Below are 26,469 nucleotides of genomic sequence, written 5' to 3'. Positions count from 1 at the left end.
TGTTCGCTGACCGAGCCGCATGTGCGCGTGCCGGTGTGGGAAAAAATGTGCCTGTTCGAATGTGTGGGTGTGTGTTTCTGGGTGTTTAGACCGAAAAAACGTGCCTCACTTACAAATGCGCAATGGAAATGCGCCTAATGTGTGTGGAACTCACTTTCCGTAATCCGCTAGGGATGGGTACGTGACTCCATTCTGAGCTCTGATGCATGGCCTTGCAATTGTGGATGCCGTAATTGTTTATCAAACGGCTGAATGCAGCTCCTGCTGTGTTATAACAGAAATTGGCGCCAAATTGTTTCGCTATTAACTTCTCTGAATATTGACCGATTCAAAGAAAGTTTTAAGCTTATAATTAAAAACGATGTGTAAATAGTTTATTTTTTTGTACCTTCCGAGCTGTAGAAATTATTTAGGAAATTCTCTTCAAGTGTCTGGGAACTATGAGAGCCTGCCTCATAAGTTTTGTCAATTTGGGCTCAACCGCTGAACAGATAGATGGACGGAGGAGTTCTCCCATCATGTTGATTAAGAATATAAATCATTTTAAGGGGCTGGAGTTGCTTCCTTTCTGCCTGTTTCCTTCTTTACAGAAATAACCAATTGAAATTGCAAATATTACAAATGGATTGCTCTTGTCAGATCCTTACAACAACTGAAAATTTTCAAATGTAACTCCAGAATTAATGAACAAATCTAAATTGTTTTTTTCCTCGTTCGTACCTTCCATTGGCCATTGGCGCTGCCATCACGTTGTCCTCACTAATTGAATGCTCATCCTGCTCGTGCATAAATACGATATTAATCATGCGTGCGCGCCAACTTACAAATGACAGCACCAACCAGATGAAGAAGAAGAAGAAGATGAAGAAGAAGAAGAAGAAGAAGAAAAACAGCAAGCAACACAAGAGAAACAACTTCGTCTATCCTATAAATACAAGCGTTTACAAATGGATTTCATGTCGAAAATTATTAATTTATAGGGAGCGAGACTGAAAGCGGCACGCAACAATTTGTGGCCACTTCCTTAGCAGTCGGCATGAGGAGACATCATTAGAACTGTGCATAGCATTGGGAATGAGGATAATGCTAACAGATCGAAATGGGCACTCAGGCTCCGAGGCACTCAGACCACATTTAGAAGCATTTGCGAGTGACATTTGCGAATGAGCTGCCGTGCCATTAACGACAACGGGCACGACTGATGCGTTTCTTTTGCACTCTTAAGTGCAGTCAACAATATTCAATGTCCAACTCTTTAATCTTGCCTTATCACAATCGCGCTTTAGTTTGGCTGCGATGTCTAAGCTGGTAAGCTACAAGCTAATTAACTTAGCCGGGTAGCCAGGCAACCACGAACCAAACTTTTAACCGTGGGGGACAAGTGCGAGCGGCTCGGACGGCTGTTTCTTTTGTGATTTGTTCGCTTGACCCACGCGATTTTCTTCCTTCTAGGACTTTTATACCATTGTAATGTTGTAAAGTGTTTCTCGTCCTGTACGGCAAACAAAACAAATGCGGCCTTATTTTTTTATGTGCATTGCACATTTACGCAGAAACTTCAGAAGAAGCAACAACAATAGCGGGATCAACAGTGGCGGCAGCGCAACACAAAAAGGTCAGAGCTATTGCCATAAAATGGTTCCATGAACAAAAGCGTCAGAAATTGCCCAAAGAAAAACATTCAAAACTCAAGTAAAAAGTTCCTGCTCGTGTGTATGAGTGGGTGAGTAATGCCTGTGGGTGTGTGTGTGTGTGTGTGTGTGTGTGTGTCTGTGTGTGTAAATGGGAGAGCGTTGCCAAAAAAGGGATCTTGAGTTAAGTCAATAAACCGAACGAAAGCAAACGCATTACGAGCGACAAAAAATGATTGCCGGCTTTACCACAAGACTCATTGCGCTACAATTCAATGCCGAACAATACTGGCTACTAAAAATGTAGTAAGTGTAACCAAAATTAAGCATTAAAAATGTATTTAAATTACAGTTTACGGCGTTGAATTGTGATACAGTTTATTAATTAGAATTTGTTTTATGTGTACATTCAACGTGTTTTGGATCAATAAATTATGTTTTGATTATTTGTCGAGTACTTTGGCTGATTGATCAATGTTAGTAACACTATCTGGGTAAGTTTTAACGGTACAAAAATACATTAAGAACATAATCGTATCACTTTCTTAAGCCAACAATATATTTGTAAACATGTTTTCAATCATTTATTGTTTAAGAACTCATTTTTGTTGCTGTATATTAACTTGCTAATAATGTAGACAGAGAAAGAGTATTCCCCCAAAACACTCAAATCATGGCAAAATACTCCTTTAAATTCTTCATATTCCGTTCAAAATATGGACCGTTCATTCCAATCCGTCATTCTTTAGTTCAAAAGATAAAGAAAATATTTTAAATAGACGCCTGCAAATACCTTAATATACTTCGGACGTGCTTTTGAATTTGCAATTCTTATACATATGTATTTTCTCCAGTAGGCAACCCGTTTTGATTACTGGGTTAGACGTCGCATAGACTCCATTTGTAATACGCCCATTTCAATATGAAACATTTTAGAATTTTCAGGTGGTTCAAAAGGCGCCAGGATCAGCACAATTTCGCAAAAGAAAGTTAACGGAATCGCTGCTGTTGACTTGGGTTCGTGAAAAAAGCAAGCAAAACAAAAACAAGGCAACAAAACGAAAAGAAACAACAAAGAAGGAAATTCTAATTACTTGATAGCCAAATAAATTGGGGGGCTACATTACATTTGTTTGGATTACTTGTATTTCTTGCACGGCGAATCGGACTAAATGCTGCAGCATGCCTAGCCCTAGCAAATCCCCCTACCCCTAATAAGCCCATAATAAACGCAGAAGATGACAGACACAGCACGCAGCATGGCACGACACGACGCGGCACACTTCGAATCTATGAAACAATTTAATAACTTTTAAGCCTAGTTAGTGAGAGGGGCCAGCAGCCTAAATACAGACCACGCTTCCCAAGCCCAAACATTAGAAGCAGCTGCGCGTCTGTCAAATTTAATATCCATTTGCGGCCAAGTGTGAAGGGCGCTCGGGTGTGTGGGTGCGCCTGTGAGTGTGTGAGTGTGTGGTCTGCATTGGACACACTTGCCATAATTATCTTGCCACACACACACACACACACACACACACACACACACACACACACAGATACATATACAAACAGACACGTACACCAACACCAACACAAAACATAGCTTCGGTATAACTGAACATCGAGTGCATTTGGCAACTTGGACATTGCTGATAATAAGCAGAATGACAGCAGCTTGCTTGGTGGCGCCTCCACTTTGCGGTTGCCAAGAACTGTGAAGGGAGTCACAGTCAGTGAGTGACAGTCGTTGATGTCGCTTTAGTCGTTCTTGTCAGCGCCTTTATGGCCCCAATGCGTTGGCAGCACTTTAAGGCTCAACATTTGGCGACTTTGCAGCCGTTTTACTTTTCCTTTTGCCATTGCCATTGCCATTGTTGTTCCTTCGCTCCTCCATCTGTGGCAGAATGGCATTGTCGAGTGTTCAAAGACCGCACAAAAGTGGGATAACATTTGTTGACAAGTGGCGAGTTTCCAAAATGAAGCACTCTTTGATAAAAGTACCTGTTTGATCTCATTGTGCTGATGAGCTCTTAGTTCATGTTGATTAGTTCAGAGCTCGAATTTAATATCATTTGAACAGTGCCTACGACTGCCTAGCTTGATTTTTCTGTATTCCATTATATTATAAATATACTTTATTATTATTATTATACATGCCCACTAGTTGGTTTTCAAAGATTGTCAATTTATACTTGTAGTTTACTATTTTCCATTTTTTACATACTTAGTTGAATGGGCTACAAAATAAATTCGCATAATATACATATATATTCTTTTAAAATGTAGTTTCGCGACTTTGTGGACCACTCTCTTTCAGGATGAGGGATATTTCCGTCAATATTGTTGAGGAATAATTCCAGGAAACACATAAGTAGTTGAGTTCCTTGCAATTGCTTAAAGCATCTTAAGACAACAATTACAGCATCCGCGTTTCCTGCGCCATTCCGCACAATTGGAATTGAAGGACAAACAGAAAGTTGTGAGCATTCATTTCTTGGTACTTTGTGCTATTTTTGTTGTTGTTTTTTTTTACCTTCAATTTTCTATACCTTTGCGTGTGTGAGTGTAGAATTTTGTGTGCTGAGCCCACATTGAGAGCTGCGCTGTGGAGTGGTCCACCGGTTTAATGGCAAATCGATAAGCATCATCAAACTTTTCTCCATACCTGCTGCATGCTGGAGAGCGTGAGAAAAATGAGAAAAATGGGTCAGTTGGTAGAAATGCCACTCCGTCACCAGTTCAGCCCAGTGGGCGGCCAATTCGTTCACACACAATCATTCATCCATTTATGCGTTAATGTTCTGTTCAATCAATTTGGCACCACGGGTGGCATTTGGAGGCTCTTGCAAAATCAAGCCTCCTGCGCGCACATATCAGAAAATCCATCCATCTTGGCTATAGACACTGTACAGTGCCCCCTAGACTGATTATTTATGGCGGTCGGGCGCACTCGTCGCACGTGTCGGCAATGCAATTAAATGATAGGAATCGAGAATCATGCGCCTATTGAGCGAAATTGCAGCCTCGGCCATACTCTCGAACACAGGCGTCTGGGTGGACTGAAAAGAGTGCAAATACAATAATTAAAATTAATTAAGTGCGCCATATTCGGTGTGAAATGAATGAATGGAAAGCACGCTTAAGTTTTAATTATTGCCACGACCATTATTTATACTTATGTTTATGCAGCGTGCAAAGTTAAATTGAATTAATCAATTTGGCCCAAGGAAAGAATTATATACAGGCAAGAAACAAACAGAAAACAAAAACGAAAAGAATTGCGAAAGAAAAGCGGCCGCAAAAAAGGACAACTTGGTACCTCTGGGCAAAATGCAAATTCTGGTCAGAAGCAGACCTTTAACGCCTGCCTGTCTGCCAGCTGGCCTCCCCGTATGCCCGCCTGTCTGTCGGTCTGTCGTTCTGTCGGTCTGTCTTCCTGACTGACTTTGAGGCCCACTCGGCGTGTGGGTGTGCGTGTGAAAAGTAAAGCAAACTAAAATTAATTTTGTGGTTTTGATTTTCTTCTCGGCTCTGTTCTCTTCTCTTCGCTGTTGTCTTGCGGCTGCAACTGAGCAGAGAGCTCGAAGATTTAAGCATTGAATTTCATTTGCTTGCTTAAAGTTAAAGCCAGTGATTTGGAAACCACTTGGTGGGTCGCAACAGGCAATGAAGGATACTGTAACGACAATGCCAACACCTCGAAAAAACTCACAAGACAAAGATTTCTGAATAATGAACGAAAGGTGTAAACACAAAAGCCGCTGCTCTGCGCCGCAGTAAGCAGCGCCGCACCGCACCGCACCGCACCAGGTCGGGATAATTAAATTGACAAATGTGATGTTGGTGTTAATGCGAACAGGAAGCCGAATATGACATGCAGGGACTGTAAATGGGAGTTTACTGAGGATGGTGGGGCTGGGGCTGAATGTGGCGTTGGTGTTCGTCAGCGGAGCATAAGCGGAAGCGGAGGCATCGCCATGCATTGCCAGCCAGCTCTTGATTATGATAATTTTGTCGTTCTCGTTGTTGCCAAAGTTGTTGCTTGTGTACTGTGTACTACTTACAAGTATTCTGCCGGTTGTTTTTGCAGTTATTGTTGTTGTTCGCGCTTATTGCATGCAAATTTTTGGCAGTTAGCTTATTTGATGAATATGCAAATGAATTACAAAGTTGGCATTGCAAGTGTGTGCCTGTTTGTTGCTATTAAGTAATTAATAATTATACAAAGAGCTCCTTATCAGCGTGTTGTATCTTAATTAGCTGTTTTATAGCTGAAGCAGTCCCCAAATTCATTAAACATGCTTAGTCAGTGTCTAAGAAGGCAGCTAGGGGTGCCCATCCTAACACATAACGAATGGCCGAAACTAAAGCGTCCGATGTGCCTAATTTGATAGCCATCAACGACTGTGGAATGAGTTTGTTATATAGTATGTATCTATCTAAAACAGTTGCGAAATATGCTCAAAAGATGAAGATTTTCCACCTAAAATTAAAAATTATCTTGGCTTGGGCAAGGTGCGATGACAAAGGCGGATGCAGTGAGGAGCGACTTCCTCATTGGCAACTAGGGTACAGGGTTCAGATCGAACATTTTGGTAGGCATTGAGGCATCGAAATTAAGCACGCCCACACAAAAACCTGAAGAAAATGCCAAAAAAAAAACCATTCCAGGAACAAATTATTTTAAAATTAATCCGAAAATTTGAATATAAGAGCCAGTAGTAAAGGTGTTTAAAAGAAACTTTTGCTTTGATATTCAAGAGAAGGAACTCACACAATGATTGAATGTGCAATTTTTTGTTACCTTGGGCTGTAATTACCAAGTGATTTTTCTGCACGAGGGTGTTATAAATACAAATTTGTAAAGCACACTGTGGGTTAAGCTCAACTTTGACACGGGATGTAATATAAATTGTGTGTATAGCATGTTACGGAATGCTGTTTGTTAAAATAACTAAACAAACAAAACTCTATTGTATTTTTGCAGAAAGTCTTCAATGATTGCCGAAAGGTAAATACTTGTACTTATTGTGCAGGTCTCTTTCATTTCTTGGAATGGAATATGAATTGCCTTTAGTCAAAGGAATTGAGGATATGGATTGTGGGCGATACGAATCGAAGTATTCTAACATGTTTTAAATTAGAATTGAGCTCGCTTCTTACATTTTTATTTTATTTTATTTTATTTAGACCTGTACACACACACACACACACACAAACACACGCATAGTTTTGTATACATTAAGCCCACGCCGCATTTTGGATAATTAATGGCAGTGCCCAGTTATTTGCATCATCGCCCCGTAATACGGGTGTAGGAGTATGCCAGAATATTATTTGCATGCATTGTGAGCAACAGCAACTGCGATAGCAACAAGTTTGCCAGCGCAACATGTTGCTGAGGTGAGTTAGCCAGCAACATGCTGCGAAATCAAGGCCATGGCCGGCTCTAAAATGGAATTTCAGTGCACAACGAAGCCTACGACGCAACGGCACGAGGCGCGGCACCCGATAAACGAGCCAAACAATTAACATTTCTATATAAATAAAGTAACATACCGTTATTCGGCGCGACAAATTATCTACAAAAATAATACTAATTTTTTTTAGAATTTTTTTGTTGTTTTTGATGGATTACTGAAAAAATTTGAAACCCTGATTAAAGAAACTACGCTGACCGACGGGGTCGCTCCTTGTGTGTTTGTGCAAGTGTTTATTTAAATTTTTTTGCTGCTGTGCATTGTGTGAATAAACGGCCTCACAATTGGTGCTCCATTGTCCTATTATCGCCAGCTGTTGTCGTCCCTCGCACTGCAGGCAGCGGCAGCCACAGTTGCTGCCGCTGCGAAGCTCAATGCGAGCTATGCCGCGGACGAGCTGTACGGTGGTAGCGGCAGCGGCAGTGGAAGCGACAACGGCAACGGCAACGGCATCCTCAGCTCGACAACCGTCAGCGGCAGCGACGTCTCTCTCGATCTCTATTACGAGCCAAGCACACCGCTGGACACCGAGCCGCCTACAACAATGGTCGGTTCGTTGGCCCCGCCGCCCACCAATCGCTCGGTGAGCGTGCCACGCGTGAGCGCCGATGTACCGATCTGGGTAATACCCTGCTATAGCATCATACTGCTCTGTGCTGTCGTTGGAAATCTGTTGGTGGTGCTCACCCTCGTCCAGAATCGCCGCATGCGCACCATTACGAACGTCTTTCTCCTCAACCTGGCCATCTCGGACATATTGCTGGGTGTGCTTTGCATGCCCGTCACTTTGGTGGGCACTCTGTTGCGTCATTTCATCTTTGGCGAATTTCTCTGCAAGCTCATACAATTTGCCCAGGGTGAGTAACGAGTTCCTTTCTCAATCAAAAATACTAAGCACACTGGGCATGATGTTCGAGTATTACTTTTTATAAATAAATACACCCTGCGCACCCAACTTCTGAGCTTCATATTCCTAGCTACTTGCTAACATAAAGTGGGCCAACCTGATTGCTAGACGGCAAATAATATTCATATTTCATATTTTGCCTGCGGCATCTGAGCATCTCAGTATCTGATTAAAGAGCTGCCAAATGATGTAATAAATGCAAATGTCTGGCCTTTGTGCTCGACAACGTCAGTGTCAACCAAAAGCATATTACACAAATATTTTAAACAAGTAGCAAGTAGAATGAAAAACAACATCTGAACAATGCGAAAAAGATGCATGATTACACAACTTTGACAGGCAGGCAGGCAGGCAGACAGCCAGTCAAGGAGACAGTTCGAAAGGTCGCAAGTTTTGATAAGAGATTTTTTTATTTATGTGTTGTTTATTTTAAATCTCTAACACTACGGATTTCATCAAGCATTTCTTATTGCCTGAGGCAAATATTCACGAATCTGGCTAAACATATTCTGCGGAAGCTGCATCCGTTTCTCGTTCACTCCAAACGATGAATGAAAGTAGCTTTGAAGGTGATTTCATAATTGTTGTATCTACGAAATTGACTTAAATTAGTTTTACGTTTTAACCCCCCCCCCCCAACCCCTTATGAACACAGATATTTAAAGTGTGAATAAGATAGAATTAAAAACGCTCACTTGACCCTTTCAAAAAAGAAAACAAGACCCTAAATTTCCAAATCAACAAACTTCCAGCAAAATTAACGTTGCATAAAATGTACGCGAACATCAAAAAAAAAAACTTCATAAAGAAAAAGCTCGTTTTTCCGAATAACTGTGCCCCACCGAATTAGTTCTTGTAAAATTTTAAAAATGTTTTAGCATGCTTCGGTTGGACATAGGATCAGCGACGCCTGTTTAGCAAGGAAGCCCGCAAATTACACCTACATTTATTCGTTATGGTACCTTTATACTAAAATGGCTTCGGATCTGCACAGTTAAGAAATTAATGTTTTCGATGCTATGTCGATAGTTCAAGTATATGAGGAATCGAGAAAAGAAATACTGTAGGTAGTTTTACTATCAGAACTGTTCGGTAAATCGCACAGCTGTCAGAGAAAATTTAGAGAGAGCACACACCATTATTATTTACAACACAATCATAAAACAAACACAAACCGGCTATGCATAACTTAAATAATTAATTAAGATGGTCAAATACTTGTACAACGAATAGTAGGCCTTTCATTTTATTTTATCGCAGTAATTGAAGTAATTAGCTACCTGCCTTTTTATTATTATTGGTTGTTCCTTATAAATTGAAAATTTCTCCGACCAATTCCGACCTAATTGACTTGTCGAACTATTCGAATGGACATCGACCCAGGCGATTGGAATATGAAAGAACTGAGGCAGCAGATCGCCTTGGCCAACGTTCAGGAACTATTGCACAAAATGTCGAAGGCGTGCTTTGAGAGATGCGTTGACTTACCCGACACCAAGTTGAACGACACGGAGCGCAATTGCCTGACCTCGTGCATGGAGTGCTTCATGGGGTCAATTAAGCTCGTCTCACGCCAGTATTTTGTGCGCAAGAAGCGGATGGAGAAGAGGCGGCAGCAGTTGAAGGAGCAGCAGCAGCAGCAGCAGCAACAGCGAACAAATTAATAACACTGAGTGCATCCACTTCTGTTGAACAAAGTGTAGTAAATTTTTAGTGCAAATATAAAAGAATGTTTCGCACCAGCCTTCAAAAGATTTGCTATCAATGCCCAAACAGAAAGGCAGAGAGACAGAGAGAGACGAGGAGACAGACAGACAGGCAGACAGCTCTGAGCTGTACCCAAAGGCGACCTAATGAGCTCAGAGATAAAAACTTTGGCGCACACGCACATTCGGCACATGCGGCACATGCGGCACAAGCGGCACGAGCCTCTTTAAGCCTTTCCCTTCTCAGTTGGGTCATAAATGACGGGCGTTCATGCAATTTGCCTCACGACCGCAGCAGCCGCGCTTGAATTAATGCTTTCCATTGTCCAGTGACTATGTGTGGGTGTATGCGTGTGTGTGTGTGTGTGTGTGTGTGTGTTTGGGCTTGTATTTGTGTGCGCCTGTCAGGTGTCTCAAGTGTAAAGCAACTGGCATAGGCGCAGGGGACATAGTTTTATTATGTTGACTTGGCAAAGCCCCAGAACGGCGATGGAGGAAGCTGAAAGAGAAATAAGTAGTAATAAGTATAGGCGAACATAAAAGCGTGGCAGACACTCGACTTGCGGAATGTGATTCGCGCCAGATGCCACATTGGAACAATATAGATAAATGAAAAAACGAAACTGCAACATTTGCGTGCGATTACAAAATTGATATCAAAATATTTGATCGACTAGATTGCAAACGTTAAACTTTCAATATGGCCCCTCCTCATTTCGATCTTTGATTTTCTCACTAAACTATGTTTATAAATAAATATATAATAATGAAGTAAAGCACTTGGCAATTCCTTATTGAATTTGACTATTTCTGGGACAATCTACTTGGAAATTACTCATGAAGCCCTATTTGGAAAACACGAAGACTTTGTGTGAAAAGGAAATAAACATATGCGAGAGCGGTTTAATTTCAATTTTGTTCAAATCCATATTGCTCTAAGTACAAATATATTTCCTTTTACATACAAGTATGTTTGGATGTTGGGACAGAGCTCAGGACAGAGCCATTTATCGATTCTCATTAAAGTTTAGGGCATAATATTATGAGCCTGTTTCCATTTTCGATCTTAATTGCGTTGATAGCGAACCCTAAAACGGGCCAAAGCCTGTGAAAATGTTGGTGGCTGAAGCTTTCGAGCAATAAAAAATGCTAGTTTGTATAATTTTCCAGTGTGGAGCTACCAGTGTGCGTACTGAGCATTGTGAAGTCCTTGCTGGCTGGCACCTTATCAGAGCTCCCAAGAGCTGTGCCCTGGACGGCGACGTGGGCGTGGGTGTGGGTGTGGGCGGTGTTGAGGAGGGGAGGGAGGAGGACCTTGAGCGCGTAAGTGTGTGCGTTATCTCTGATAAGTTTGCGTGCGCGCAGCACGAGACTCAATAACTAGGCTCATTTCTTCAGATGTCGAGGACTGCGACATAAAGTGGCCTTGCGTGTGCCCCAGCTTAGTTCCTTATATATGTACATATAGTAAATGCTGTCCCGTCTGCCTTAATTGACCTTGCCTGAGAACTTCCTGTTGTTTTTGGTTCCAGCATGGCAGACAGTTCATCAACGTCATCGGCATCATCATCGTCGTAAGCGTAACGAGCTATTACAGCGCCCATTAGCACACGTTTTCTCAGTTCCATTGATGCAAGTAATGCTTGAACCCGAAGCGCCATTGCGCGCACTTTCCTTGGCCTTGGGTCAAGTTCATAAATATTTAATTTCTAGATTACATTTTTTTATTTGCTCATATTTTCCGCTTAGGGTAACAGCAATCAGTTTTCCACACAATTTCCATGCTTATTTATGGCGAAATCATAATTCAAATTAACAAAGCTCGCGTGCTAAGGCCTCAAAAGTCCTCCATACACCCACAAACCCATTTGCTTATGTGGCCCAATAATGGCGCATATTTAAGAGTCTCGGCCGAGACAGGCTGCCAACTATGCCAACAGCAGCGTGTTGGGCGGTTGGCTGGTTCTAGGGCTTGAATATCCAAACACACACACGCTCATACTCGTACCCCACGACCAAAAGTACGGGCTGGCTTCTTAGTAGAACTGCATTTCGAATAAGTGAATAAATTGAAAGACTTCAAAAAGTACAACTGTTTCCATTTCCCTGAATATGGCTTTGATGGTTCCAAATAATTTCTAAGTTATTTCCTAGCAGTTACTCATTCATTTGAAATGGAGTGCAACTTAAATTTAGACCGACATTTTGGACTCACATCCATAAATTACCATAAACTCATCTAAAACTCTTTTGCATAATTCAAGGAGACTTCAGAGGGTTGCGCCGTTGAAGTTTTAAAGGAGAACTGGCATTTGATGTTGTTTTATGTCCTCTTTCTCCCATTTCCTTAAAGCGTTATTATGGCCGTTTAATAGATTTTGTACAGCATTCAAATGCGAGTAAAATTATGACAGAAAACCTGATATTTTCGGACTATAAAGGGCACAAAGCTAGTGTGATTTAAAAGAACTGCAAAGTGGTTCAAAAACTACGAACCGTAATTATGTTTTAATAGATTCATTACTATCTGATAAGTTATACGAACAGTAGTTCATTAATATATTTCATTCACTTCCTGATATGCATACATGTGTGTAGAAAAGATAATCTAAACCATCACCTGTTGTCTATTAAAATACTTAAATTTGTTTCCACGCAAACATGGACAATACTACGCAATACCACGCAATCATGCACAATACTACAAGTATATAACATAAAATTTCGTTAATTTTGAATCTCTTAAGCCCTGAAACGTGCAACGAGTTTAGATAAAATTAATTTTGTAATTTACATTCACATTAAGTCTTTATCGATATAGCAATTGATAGCCTTGCTATCAGACGGTGCGAACATTTCATTAGCCTTAAGCGATATTTATAACTAAGTGTACGAATTTCTCATAGGGATGCTACACTGTCCCACATTGTTGTATGTACTTATATATAGTTTGATAGAGCGGCCACATAATAAGCAGTTGGCTAAGTACTTGACATGAAGAGCACTTTTTGGAGCAGATGCTGCTGCTGCTGCTGTTTAAAAATCGCTTAAATGTGGGGTGTGGTTATAGGACTAATGGCCAAAATTATTATGGGTTAGGACTGTGTAGCCTGCGTAGGCTGCGTAGCTGATAGCAGACAGCAGGCAGGAGGCACATAAGCGCCTGCATACCAATGAGTGGTCCAGTGACCCACATCAGCCAAGTGGCGCCAGTTGTCAAAACCTTTGACTTGAGTTCAGCTTTAAGGTGAACTCGGCTGAAATGTTCGGGTCCCAACGACTCGGCCGTGTAGTCTGCCAATTTGCTGTGTAACACTCTGGGATTAGAAACTAGACATGGCACCTGTCACAAATGCTTATCAGTTTGGACACCTCATTTAGTTGAAGTTTGAAGGTAAGCATCAAAGTCACACAATGGATGTACGGATAGAGATTCAGAATGAGTCGGAGTCATGGATCTGACACGTGTGTTTGTATAGCTTTGCGGAGCCCCTATCCTCATAATCGCCCAGCCCATTTCGGACTGTCTACTAAGGTGTGTAATCAATGTGTTTGGAAGACATCTCACGTTTACAAAAAATAAATAATGTTCGGTGGGAGAGCTTTACTGAGTGCATCATAAAATGGCAGTTGTAATTAATGAATTTAATTCAAATTCCCCATAGCGTTTTAAATTTTAAAAAATGACAAAACTGTCTTCATACTACAGCCAAGGCAATGTGCAATTTTTGCTTCGTCCCCTCCTCCCTATGTCAGAGGGAATGGGAAGCCCAAAGTTTACACATTCATATGCCTTGAAGTTTTCTAGCGCACAGCTACACACGAATACACACACACACCACACACACATTGCACTTATGTATGCCGATGTATGTTTGTTTAATGTACATACTCGTACTAGTATATGCGGCATATTTGTAATGCCAACACATGCCGTATGCGGCTGCCACGGCTGCCTTGTGTCGCATTTAAATCTGCAAAAAACGTTGCAAATTCTGCCTAATGTAAATAAGCAGTCGCGACTTATGCGTACATAGACAGACTGTAGGCGAAGGGGCGTGGCTAAGCCGCAAGCCGGAGAACAAAGGCACTGCCATTGGCACAAAATGGGGCAAAGGGGCAAACAGGTGGAAGCAGAGATCCGTGCAAAAGCATAAGGTTGCGTCTAATGCTCAAGTGATTCACAATTTCAATGGCGAATTGTGCGCTTCGCGTAAGCGCAGGTTGTCATATTCAGACAGAGTTGCCACTTATTCGCAAAACTTCTAAGGAAATGCTCGGATATGGTAGGACAAATAGGGAGAAAAAATTCAAATTATTTAAATGAAATGTCGATTCAAATTTGGAGCAAACATTTACTTTTATCTTTAATTTCCATGCACATTTTTCTAGCGTGATTCACTCTGGATGCTAAAAATGTACATTACTTGTATATACATAGTTGCAAATAGAGAGAGAGAGAGAGAGAGATATGTATTATTCAAATAAAAGTTATAGCACGGCTACGTAGCTGGTTTCATCATTAGTTTCCAGATAAACGTAAATTCCTTTTATATTCGGGATAAATGCATTTTTGTATTCTTAAACAAAGAAGACTTATTTCCTAAACTGCGAAATATGGCCTAGAATAGGGCTTTAAGAACATGGCTTCAGCTTGTACCCCAACCAAGATGAGGGAATGAGGAGGGGAACAACAAAATGCTTGCTAGGCTGGGATGAAGAAAGCACTTTGTACTTGGAACAAACAAAACTAAAAATGAATTTTTCCTGCTGCCTATCCTGTTCTGTTCTGCTCTGTTCTCGTCCCTCTTCTCTATTCTCCCTTGTTGCTTTAATTGCTGTTCTTCTTGTTGTCGCGTGCAATCATCCGCTCGGAAGGCATTGCGTCTAAGTTTTCTGTTCTTTTTCTCCTTTCTTTCCCATAACCATTTCGGGCTTGCAGCATTTTGTTGGAGTATTGTATCATGCTGTTTTTTATCAGGCACTTGAGGCCGCTCTCGGTACTTCTAACTGTGCTGGCTCACGACTGGAGGCGCGTGCAGTTTCATGGCTTGTTTCCGTTTCCGCCATAGCACTGTTGGCGGATCCGTGTCCGTGTCCGTGTCCGTGTCGCTGGTGACGGGCATAATAACGCTTTGCGTGGGACGCCACTTGACGGCAGCGGACGTCTGTTCTGGCGCCTTACTCATCGCCATCGACATCGGCGCCTGCCCGGCCAATTGCCTCAAATTGCTTTGGTAAGACATGCCCAGACATTCATCTACACTGACGACCACCCCAGCACCCACATGGCCAGCTTATTATTATTAACAACATAATAACAATGGCAAGCAGCGGAAGCAAACAACTTGAGCGACACACACACAAACACATAAATACGTATATACACATACAGATACACATACAGACATACATACAGTTGCAGAGATGAAGCACAAACACTTACGCCCACGCAGCCATATTGCAATTTCTTAGGCAAACACACTTGCGGGGACGATGGGGACGATGGATAAGGAGGTTGCCTTCAAAGTGGGAGAATAGGTTACGGAATGGCAAACAGTGTGGGGGTGAGTGGGAAACAAGTGGGTTGGTAACTAATAGATACACGTACTTATTTATTCCAATTCTTTGCAGAGTTTCTGCATCCTCCTATAAATCTGAGCTTCCCATTTCCATATTTAACTCCAGAATGAAAGCACTTTACATTCATGTGTGTGCGACACACAGACCATTTTTTGTAGAGCACTTCATTTATTTATTTAATTCGACGAATAAGGATATTTTCTGATTAATTTAACTACGACTGACAATAACACCTTTGGGTATATGCTTTGTAGCAATTATTTGACTAACTCAACACATACTATACATCTATGTACATAATTGACAAGCATGTTTTAAGACACCCACAAGTACTATCTACTAGATGTAATTTTCAAATTTCAATATAAAATTCCAAAATGACGCGAATCAATTATGGAAAATCAGTTATAGCGGAAGGGTAGGGGGTGATTGTCTCCTAAGAATAGCTACCGATTCGAAAATAAAACCCAGCTGCTATTTAAACCATAAACAGGAACACCAAATTCAAATTCGTTACGTTTTACCTTTCAAAAGCATTTAGAAATTAAAGAAACCAACCGTCATTAATTATTACGAAATTAAATAAACCTAACAGCATCGATTTGTCTATTTAGTCGAGCAATAAATTGTAAGCCGCTTACAATTGTTAATTAGGTAGAAACTTTCCCACCCAGAAAATGTCAGTCACCTTAGAGCCCGGTCTTTAGTCTTGCACGACTTGAGGCTTCTCTGCTCGTAAATTAATAAATGTCAAATGCATTGCAACCACCGCCCACCTGCCGCACAGTCCATCAGGTGCCGGGCTCGGGTAATTGTTCATCCAACTTCCCACCTGCGGAGCTGCTGCATTGCCATAATGTCGTGTTGGGTTGCCATCACATTAATTTATAACGTGATTCCCAACTTCCACACCTTCGCACTCCCACACATGCATCCATGGGCTGAAACGGTGGTGGCTGTTGCTGTTGTTGTTGTTGTTGTTGTTGTTTTTGTTGCAAGCACTGTGGGTGTTGCCGCAACTCGCTCGAGTTTCCAGCACAACCTTGACTGTGAGCAGGAAAAGGCATTGAGAAGTGCAACTGAAAATGGGGCCAGAAGCATTAGATCTCGTGATTTATTGTCAGCACGGGTCTAATTATGGAATTGTTTAAGCTTTTTAATTTGTGCCCCGACGTTTGAGGACTTCCAAGCCTTCATCGCTTCATGGGATCAGGGCAGGTGGGCGTCTCTTCTGGCATTTGCCATTCAATTTTCAACCCAGCAGCTTCACTTCAATCCCATTCAATCCCCATGCTTAGCCAGCTCAACAATGTGGGGGCTTGGGAGGTGGATAATGCCTGATGGATGGGATGGAGGGGATCACGTGTTGACACCAAAGGACTTTGTATTGCACGCAGTGCGTCGCCCACATGCCGTGTGACGAAAAACAGATGTCACTTTAACATTTGTTGGGAACAAAACAAAACAACCCGATAATTGAAATACTCATAATAAGAAGCAACCAAAATCTAAATAATTTAAGCAGCTATAAATCAATACGAGCCATTAAATGGTTTTCCACATTTTTGTTTACTCAACTAGTTTGTTGTCCTTGCTTTGCTTGCCTTCTTCAAAGTAGCATAAAAAGGTTTTCTAAAACAATGCGCCACCTCTTCAATAAGCAAAGGACAGACTCTAAACGTTGTGTTATGTTTGAGTAAAGCCAGTTGAGGAATAAAGGGAATCTTTGCACGCCCAACACTTAATTCTAGGAAACAGTCATTTGTTTCAATGGCGGTAGCAACGAAATTCATAGATAAGCTATTTAACTTGTTATACTTAGTATTCTGCATACGCGATACGATTGCCTAATACGGACTTAAATATGATTGATGGGTGTCTAAATACCGCAAAAGTGTTCCATCAAATATGGCTTAATACATCATAGTCTGCCTTTCGAATATTTATTATTATGTTTGCGTTCATTTGAAAATTGGATTTTCGGTTACAAAATTAGTAAGAACCCGCTTCGCATCGTTTCCTGGAACGAAAACCACGAAACCCACTGAGCGTACCATCGATACGCTCAGATACGCGAACTCACGCTAATGAGAACGGTGACGAGCAGAGCAGTGTGCGTGGCTCATTAGGCATGGCAGAGTTTGGAAATGAAGTTGATTCGCAGAAAAGCTAAAATTGTCCAACCGACTACTCGAAACTAATATCTCAACTAATAATCAGCTGTTGAGAATAAAACGTTCCTGTTCAAGTAGGTCGAAGTATTCTCTTAATCTAATTACGAGTATATGTATTCGATTTGCAATCTCGAAATACGTATCATTGGATGGTTTCGTTTCCTGGTTTTACTTGTTTTTAATATGAATCTGGAAAATCTTGATATAGTACAGCTGAAATAGGTGAACACTAACAAGCGGTTTCGGAAAATTCCAACTAACGGAAAAGATTGTATGAAAAATCTGCAATTTTCATTTGATTAGCTTCAAACTTGGATTATGTAAACTATGAATGAATTCCAAAAGCACTACTTACTTACCATTTTCCGGGGCATCAAATATATGGGAACACAATCAGCAGACCACAGCCCAAACGGTAAGAGCTAGGACGCTGAAATTTGGAAACAAGTTGTCTTTTATGGTGAAGATAATTAAGAAAATCATAAATCCGATTAGCTTTAAACTTGGTTTATTTACTTTAGCTCTCGAAACGTACCAAAGTAATTTGCTATTTGGGAAATTAACTCTTTAGAAACTTTAGCGAGTGTCGGAAGAGAAATATCATATAGTAAATACACTTAAATTTGCAAGCACAAATAGTTAACCCAGCAAAGATGACACTCTACCAAATGCGAACAAATAGTGGAAAGCATTAAAAAAATCAATGGACGGTCCTTTATAACAAGAACAAAGATATTTAAGCTACAGCTACATTGAATGCAAATATGTAATATCTTCGATTGTTAATGATGCCATTTAATACATTTAATGCTCACAACATTTCAGTCACTCTGCTTATTGTTGCAAATAAGTTTGCGATTACACAGATATGGGATTACCGACTGGGCAGCGTCCTTTGGATGCAAAATGCCGGAAGCAGCTCACGATTGCTTCGCATGGAATTTAAGTGACGCTGGGGATTTCCTCGAGCACAGTATTACGCTGGTTTCCGCGGCAACTGCCTTCTCGATTGCAGACAGGGTGCAGAATATTTGTTAATCTTCGACATCCTTTTGCTCGCAATGTTGTAAAACGAACAGAAGACAATTTATAACCCGAAATCAAAACGGATGTTGCAGTTTCTATGCAGCTTTTCCATACCGGTTCAATAATTGAATGATTATGAAGGATATATTTCAATAAAGGGCAGCTGGAGAGCTCATTCATTAATAGTGCTGTAACTTCCTCGAGCAACGTTGAACAACGTTGTCTCATCGTAACCACTAAAAAAAAGTAACCTAGTTACTGGCTAGTAAGCGAATAATAAATGCTCAGAAATGTTGCAGCACTCGACTGTGTATTTTGTCCTTTAAATGTATATTAAGTAAACAACAGGATACGCAGAAATTCTTAGAGCTCCTTTTCATGTTTATCTCGCTAAAACCAAGATCTGAGACTTTTTAGATATAGTCGTATACATACAAGTAGTATACACAACTCTTCACTGCTGAAGCTGCTGAGAGTGGCAACGTGATGTGAAAAAGGGTATGCCAGATAGTTCATTAATGCTCGATGTTTCCGTCAGATGACATATGAGTTGGGTGGCAACACTGTTTACGCACATTCGTTGTGCTGTCGACATCGGTGCAGTTCTCATTATAGCCTGTACCCAAAGGGTGAAAGGCTATACTAGTTTTGTGCGAATGTATGTAACACACAGAAGGAGGCGTGGCAGACCCCACAAAGTATATATATTCTTGATCAGGGTGACAAGCCGAGTCGATATAGCCATGTCCGTCTGTCTGTCCGTCTGTCTGTATGAACGCAAGGATCTCAGCAAGTACAAGAGCAAGAATAACCAAACTTGGTATTCAGATTCTCCTAAGTCCGAGAATGGACGAGCGAGTGTTTTTTTTTTTTTTTTTGATACACCCCCCACACCCCCCACTCACCCCAATTCATCTTTTTCATAACTCCTGTAATTCTTGGAATTTTGCACATCCAGTTAGTGATTACATGTCCGTATATTAAGTTTCATCATGATTGGTCAATTCTGAAGAAAGTTATAGCCATAAATAAAATCGCTGCCTGCAGCTCTGCCCGCAGCTGTTGTTGTTGTTGCTGCTTTGGTTCAACTTTGTGCTGCATACATACACGCATATAAACACGCATAGGTACGTGATGTAAATGTATGCTGTTAAAACTGAACATAAACATGTATTCTAATTTAATTTAATTAATTAATTAATTTTTTTAATAATTTAATTTTTTTTTAATTTTTTCTTTTTTTTAAGTTTCCTTTTTTGTGGAGAGTACAGGCTATTTTACTGTCAGGCTTGCTCGACTGTAGCGTTCTCTCTTGTTTCTTTTTGGGGCACTGCACATTAAAAATTATATTTTTATTTATTTATGCCAACAAACATTGACTGTTTAACAAAAGAAATACGGGATGAAAACAAATCGTGACACTCTGAAATACGGACCAAAATGTACATTTTAAAAACAATATGGAATTCCGAATCAGTTTCAATTGGTGCTTCAGTTCATTATAAATTAGCCAGCCAGCTGCATAGTCTACAAAACGAACACTCACACGAATTAATCTAAACAGACCAAAGCGTATATGTATTTGCGGGAATACTAAATAGAAAGAAAAGAAAACTTTATTGACTTTGATTCAATCAATCAATGCGAGTCTTGAAAGCAGTGCAAGCGATACAATTCTAGTTTAGAACGAGCTCTAAAACAAGTAAGTGTGGGAGAGAATGCACCAAGAGCTCTCATCCATGACTATTGTTATATTAAGTTATGTATAATTGATATGAAATTGGGCCAACATTTGAAACAATCAAAAAAACAGTTAGGGTATTACCTTGCTCAGTTTTCTCCTTCTAGTGGTCGATAAATGATGACAGATTAATTGAAATGTGCCAGCATTAACATGAAAGAATTCTATAAAAACTTGCAGAGCTCCATTAGGAATGTAGCTCTGGCATAGTACATACTTACTAAGTATTACATACATACATAGTATATGGGGGTACTTAGTACATACCTCACACTTTAGACATTTGAGTGTTGCTGGCATATTTTTCAAAATTTCAGAGAGTCTGAACATACTTATACATATTTTGTTTAGTGTCAAAACATGTTACGGATAACTACTCATAACACCAAACGGCGATCAAGCCAGTCAAGTTCTCAGGCGAAAATCGATAAAATAATTCACCAGCTTACGACCGAGCACCGAGGATCGATACACAATCGCAACGTGATTTTGTCGGTGGAGGACATTAGGTCGGTGTGTATGATGGCGCGAGAAGCCTTTTTGGCGCAGCCGATGTGCATAGAGGTGAAGGAGCCGTTATGTGTGGTGGGAGACATACACGGCCAGTTCGACGACTTACTTCGCATCTTCGACTACAACAATTGTCCGTCCAGCAGACGATTTCTATTTCTGGGCGACTATGTCGATCGAGGCAAAAACTCCATAGAGGTTATCGTGCTGCTAATGTGCTATAAGTTAAGGTATCCCGATAACCTGTACATGCTGCGGGGAAACCACGAAAGCGAGGTCCTAAACATGCACTACGGTTTCTATGACGAATGCAAGCGTCGCTATACAATCAAGCTGTTTAAGACTTTCGTGGACTGTTACAATTGCATGCCAGTTGCGGCGGTGATTTCAAACCGAATCTTCTGCTGCCACGGTGGCCTGAGTCCAGATCTGTCCACTATTGAGGATATCAATCATTTGGAGCGCCCAGCACAGATCCCAGTTAAGGGACTTCTTTGTGATTTGATGTGGTCGGACCCAGAGAACATCTTCGGATGGGGTAAAAATAATCGAGGCGTGAGCGTTACCTTCGGGCGTGATATAGTGGAGCGTTTTATTCGTAATCACGACTTTGACTTGATCGTTCGAGCACACCAAGTAGTCGAAGAGGGATTTGAGTTCTTCGCCAAGCGTCAACTGATCACACTTTTTTCAGCACCCAACTACTGTGGCGAGTTCGACAATGCCGGCGCAACGATGAACTTGAATTCGGATCTGAAGATATCGTTCCATGTCTTTTCACCCAAAATTGGTGGTAGAGCTATTACTAACATTATTACGGTCGCAGGACCACAGGTCAGGATCCGTAATTTACAGTCAATGCCCACAGAAAACCAGCCGGGATTGGGCGAACAACTGTTGCGGTACAAGACTCGGGAAACAAAGAAGCAATAACGCTAGTGAAAGAAGTAATTAATCAGCTTTTTAAGTTATTAAAGCAAATATAATAATGTCATTCCATGGCTTGAATATAAAGTGCACAATCTTCTCAAATATATAACTCTTCGAAGTTAAAAATTGTACTAAGTGTATATCATTCATTCAATATATTGTCTATTTCTACAAAATACTGGCGCAACACGGAATTTTAAAGAAATAGACAATACTACACGTCTTGATTCACATTTTAAAACAAATAGCCCATACATACTACATTATCCAAGTAATGCCATTTTGATTGATTTCAGCGTTTCCCTTAGCTGGCAAAAGTCTTGGCACTCATGTAGTTCACTTATTAATTAAAATCTGAAACTTTTGGCAGCCATAAATATTTAATTTTTGTCAACACTGTTATTTACTAGCTTTACATATGAACCTCATTGTTGATGCTTTCTCGCTACAAGCTACATGTTTGGATTATCTTATGTTTGAATTGCCTTTTTTATTGATTTTCGTAGATATACTATAATGTTAAAAGGTGAACTGTAACAAATAGTTAACTACAGACATACACAACTGTGGCAGGTTACAATTCTGATTCTGGCGCGTGCCCTCAAGTGCCCCGACTGATAATTTATTTAGAAGAATTATACACAAACACCTGCACTAAAGTTCACACTCAGTTAAGATAATAAGGCTTGGTCATTACACAAGCCAAATAATGCTAGCTTTTGCTAAAAAGAAACCTTAAGGAAGACCCAGGTCAAAGCAAACAGTCAACAGCCGAACAGGATAGGGGATGTAATCAAAAATTAAATGTACAAGTTTATATTGAAAAACTTTTAACGTAAAATTGTTAAAGCTCTCATAATTGCCACTCAGTAAGCTCAGCTGCGAAAAGTTCATTATAGATTAGATATATACGCTATGCTTATGCAAGCAGCCAGCTGCATAGTCTACAAAACGAACATATACACGAATTAATCTAAACAGACTGAAAAGAAATAGAAGAAAACTTTATTGACTTTGATTCAATCAATCAATGCGAGTCGTTAAAGCACTGCAAGGGATACAATTCTAGTTTAGAATGAGCTCTAAAGCAAATAAGTGTGGGAGAGAATGCACCAAGAGCTCTAATCCATGACTATTGTTATATTAAGTTATGTATAATTGATATGAAATTGGGCCAACATTTGAAACAATCATCAACAGTTAGGGTATTACCTTGCTCATGTTTTCTCTTTATTATTTTAGGGGTTTTACATTTAGATTCAGAATTTTTCCCATGACCAGTTAAAACTAAACATAAAGGCATGTTCATATGAAAATTGTTCAATAACTAAAATACACTTACGTTCACATATCTAGCTGGCGTATGAACGATCGGTGAAAAAAGCACTCTTTGTATGATGACATTCTTGTTAATGCAAATATCTTAATCCAGTCTAAGTATTTACGCGCCCCGCACTCGGTGCAGATATCAAAGCTATCAAGCAAAAACTCTAACACTCTACTCGTTCCACTATTACTCAGCATATTCAATTGAAAATGAAAACAGCAATGAAAATAGCGTCCTTGTTTTCATTGTGCCAGCCAAGTTTATTAACTTACTGATTGGCACTACTATATACTCGTACAACAAAGGCAGCAATAAAGCGCAAAAGTGTGCTCCACATGCAGTTCTTGAATTTACGACAACAATGATAGCAAACAAAAAACAAGAAGCATAAAAAGACGGTTCAAAAACAAAGACAAAGACAATGAAAATGAAAAGCTGACAACAGTGTCAGATTATAGTTTTCACCCTGACCCCCACGTCCCTTTTGCCACAACACCCCACGAGCACCCGAAGTAGGCGACCGCCTCGGGCTCATTAAGGCGCTGACAGCACAACAAATTAATAATTAATTTGATTTTTCGCCAGCAGCAAAGCTGGCGCACAAAAATAGAATGATGAAAAAAGCAAAAGCTATATATGTACAATATAAAAAAATCATTGAGCACACCATGCAGCAGAGTCATTAATTAAGCCAGCGCGAAAAGCACGAAGCCACGAAAAGAGGCGAAAAGTGGCAAAAACGAGGCGAGGCAACTTCACAATGCAAAAGCGATTGCCAAGTGCAACTGTTGCATGGGACGCTCACAAGGGAGAGGGATGGGTGGGTGGCAGTAAACGGCTTTTAGCATACTTATGTGCGCACATATAGTACATACATATGTATGTATGTATGTATGCGTGTATGTACTTGTCAACATTCGTGTTAACGACATTTATGTCGACATGCAACTGTACATGCATTTTCATTTGCCATTCATCTTCCTATGTATGAGTTTCTTGTGTATTTTTAAGGAATAGCAAAAGCGCTTAAAATAAACCAACTACTGGTACACGCACACGCACACGCACACACATACATATTTGGGCCACGGCCACATGCCCACAGGCGGAGCAAGCGCAACGTGTACAAATAAATGTGCCAATAAAAGCAAATAATATAAAATAAATAAATGTGAATTGCAATTCCATTTCATTCAAAATGTGGGAATGCAACACATGCACTCACACACACACACACACACACACACACACACACACACAAACACACACACACACACATAAACACACGCAGACACACATACACTCATCGCAGTGCAAGTATGTGCGTTGCCACTCATACACGCACAAAGTTTTGCCTTTAATTTAAACTTGCCTTATTTTGTGCGAGTTCTTTTTTTGCCTCGAACTTTTTGGTTTGTTTGTTGCCTCTAGTTTTTAATAAGAGTTAACCAACCGAAAACACGACGCCAACGCATGCAAAACTCAGCCAGCTTCACAGCCCCAAAGCCCCACGGCTCCACAGGCTGCACATGCTGCACGGCCCACGCCATATGCCTCATGCCAACAACTACATCAACGCCCACTCCCACTCCCAGACCCACGCCCACGCCCACGCCCCTGCCCACTCCCACATCCACATCCCCCCAACGATTCGCTACGCCGCTACGTAGCATTGGCACCACACGAAACATTTTCAAGGTTTGTTTAGCGCCCATGTTAGCGATTGCGATGCCGGAATCTGTGGAATCTTATCGGAGCCGCCCTTGCGCACCTGCTTGCACCCTTTGCCAGCGTAGTTGCCACTGAACTGTAGCAACACATGCATATTTGTAGTCCTGGATAGCATATCCATACAAACTCATCCCCGCTTCTTAAACTACTCAAACAAATCGACGCCTATTTTGGACTAGCTCTTTGAGAATAACATAATAAACTCAACGTAGAAAATATTTAGGCATAAAACAATAATATTTTGAACATTGAAAATACTCGTACATACAAGTTATTATTGACCTTAAGCGCAATTTCGGGAAATTCGCAAAAATTTAAAAAAAAAAAACAACAACTCTTAAAGACGAAATATGCATTCAGTTTTTTTATGCAATTGAATCCTCGGAATATATTGGACAGCTATTTGGTAATTGGATCTCCATCCCCATACTATTCATACAAATTTTTCACAAAAAATCAGCATTACCATGAAAAATTATTTACATATGAGAACTTGAGAACTCATTTTATGATATGTTATAATGCATATATGTATTAAAGTAAAATTTTTCACTTGTGTAATATTTCATGAATATTTCCACCGATTCTTTTCAGACTTTAGAATGTTATTTCAAAAGATTTAAACCCTTATTTTTAGAATTTTGTCAATATATCTATATAATGCTATAACACAGTCTAACTCATATATTCCCGCTATAGCTTTTAGCTGTTCATATGAACTATAGTTAAGTAAACTAAGAGCACGCTTCATGGTTGGGAGCGGTATAAATGGACTCTTGTTGTGACAGTCGCTATGAAAGTTTTTCGTTTGTTGCCATAAATGCATCGAAGAACACATTGAACTGCATTCTACTTAATTTTTCAAGAGGGCCAAACAAAAATAAGATATTATTTCTGTTACAATTCAAGTGAATCAAAGTATTTTATATGAGATCTCTTATGAGAACCCGAAGCTCCACATTCGAATTTTAACGGACGGTGCGATAAAATGAATTAAGCACAAAATGTGGCACTCATTGACAAGACAAATGGGTCTATGTTGCAAATAATTTGTAAATAATTGCCAAGCAGTTAAAATTGCAAATGTTGCGCATGTCGAGAGCACAAGTCGACTAATTATGCCATAAATCTAAGGCAGAGTCTAGGATTTATGTTTATGTATCGCACGATTATAACGAGCCCCAGCACTTGTTTGTTTGTTTGTTTATTTGTAATGTGTTGGTTACATTTTAAAATCTTCATAATTTAAATTTAATCTTTTATTAGCGTAAATTGTGGCAAGGGGCATTGACATGACACGAGGCCGAGACAAGCGAGTTTCCTTGTTTTCTTGCAGCCTCACTTTTATTTTCAAGGAAAAACACGCACGCACACATGTCTGCGGGCCAAATCTGACAGAGCAGAGGGCCATGTACAGGTGCCATCATACACACACACACATACATACACACGAGCTCACACAAGCAGCTGACAACAAAGTGTGACTAATATGCTGGGGAATTTGCTGCAATGAAATATACTTCGAGCAGAGCAAAATTAATGCAGCGATGTGCCCAACGGGGGCAGAGGGGCTTCGCAGGACATGCCAATGGGTGTCTGTGCGTGTGTGTGTGTGTGTGTGTGTGCATCGTGTGTGTGTGTGTAGGTGCGTGTGGCATATAAATGAGCAGCCATTTTTTAAAGGCACCACATTTGCCTTTCATCAATTTGAATATTTTGCAGC

The 26,469-nt window shown here is 40.4% G+C and overlaps 2 protein-coding genes across 2 annotated transcripts in view; both read left to right on the top strand.

The window, feature by feature from the left end:
- The first annotated feature begins 7,655 nt into the window (after positions 1-7,655).
- The window catches only part of LOC115629574 (cholecystokinin receptor type A), a 57,232-nt gene continuing 38,418 nt past the window's right edge, over positions 7,656-26,469 (top strand). Inside the window, exon 1 of the mRNA XM_030526065.1 lies at positions 7,656-7,968. Coding sequence (XP_030381925.1) covers positions 7,656-7,968 — 313 coding nt within the window. The remainder of the gene's footprint in view (positions 7,969-26,469) is intronic.
- LOC115629561 (serine/threonine-protein phosphatase alpha-2 isoform-like) lies at positions 20,609-21,819 on the top strand. The gene has a single exon (XM_030526052.1). It carries the CDS (start codon positions 20,609-20,611, stop codon positions 21,689-21,691), a length of 1,083 nt encoding a protein of 360 aa, XP_030381912.1. The 3' UTR covers positions 21,692-21,819.

Source organism: Scaptodrosophila lebanonensis, unplaced genomic scaffold (assembly GCF_003285725.1).
Source record: "Scaptodrosophila lebanonensis strain 11010-0011.00,11010-0021.00 unplaced genomic scaffold, SlebRS2 tig00000159-arrow-arrow-pilon, whole genome shotgun sequence".
Classification (NCBI taxonomy): Eukaryota; Metazoa; Arthropoda; class Insecta; order Diptera; family Drosophilidae; genus Scaptodrosophila; species Scaptodrosophila lebanonensis.
Note: the sequence above shows the minus strand (reverse complement) of the source record. Positions and strands in the feature narration are given on the sequence as shown.

Bases quoted from the DNA above. Each gene is read 5' to 3' on its own strand.
- LOC115629561 (XM_030526052.1), top strand. From the start codon at position 20,609: ATGTTACGGATAACTACTCATAACACCAAACGGCGATCAAGCCAGTCA.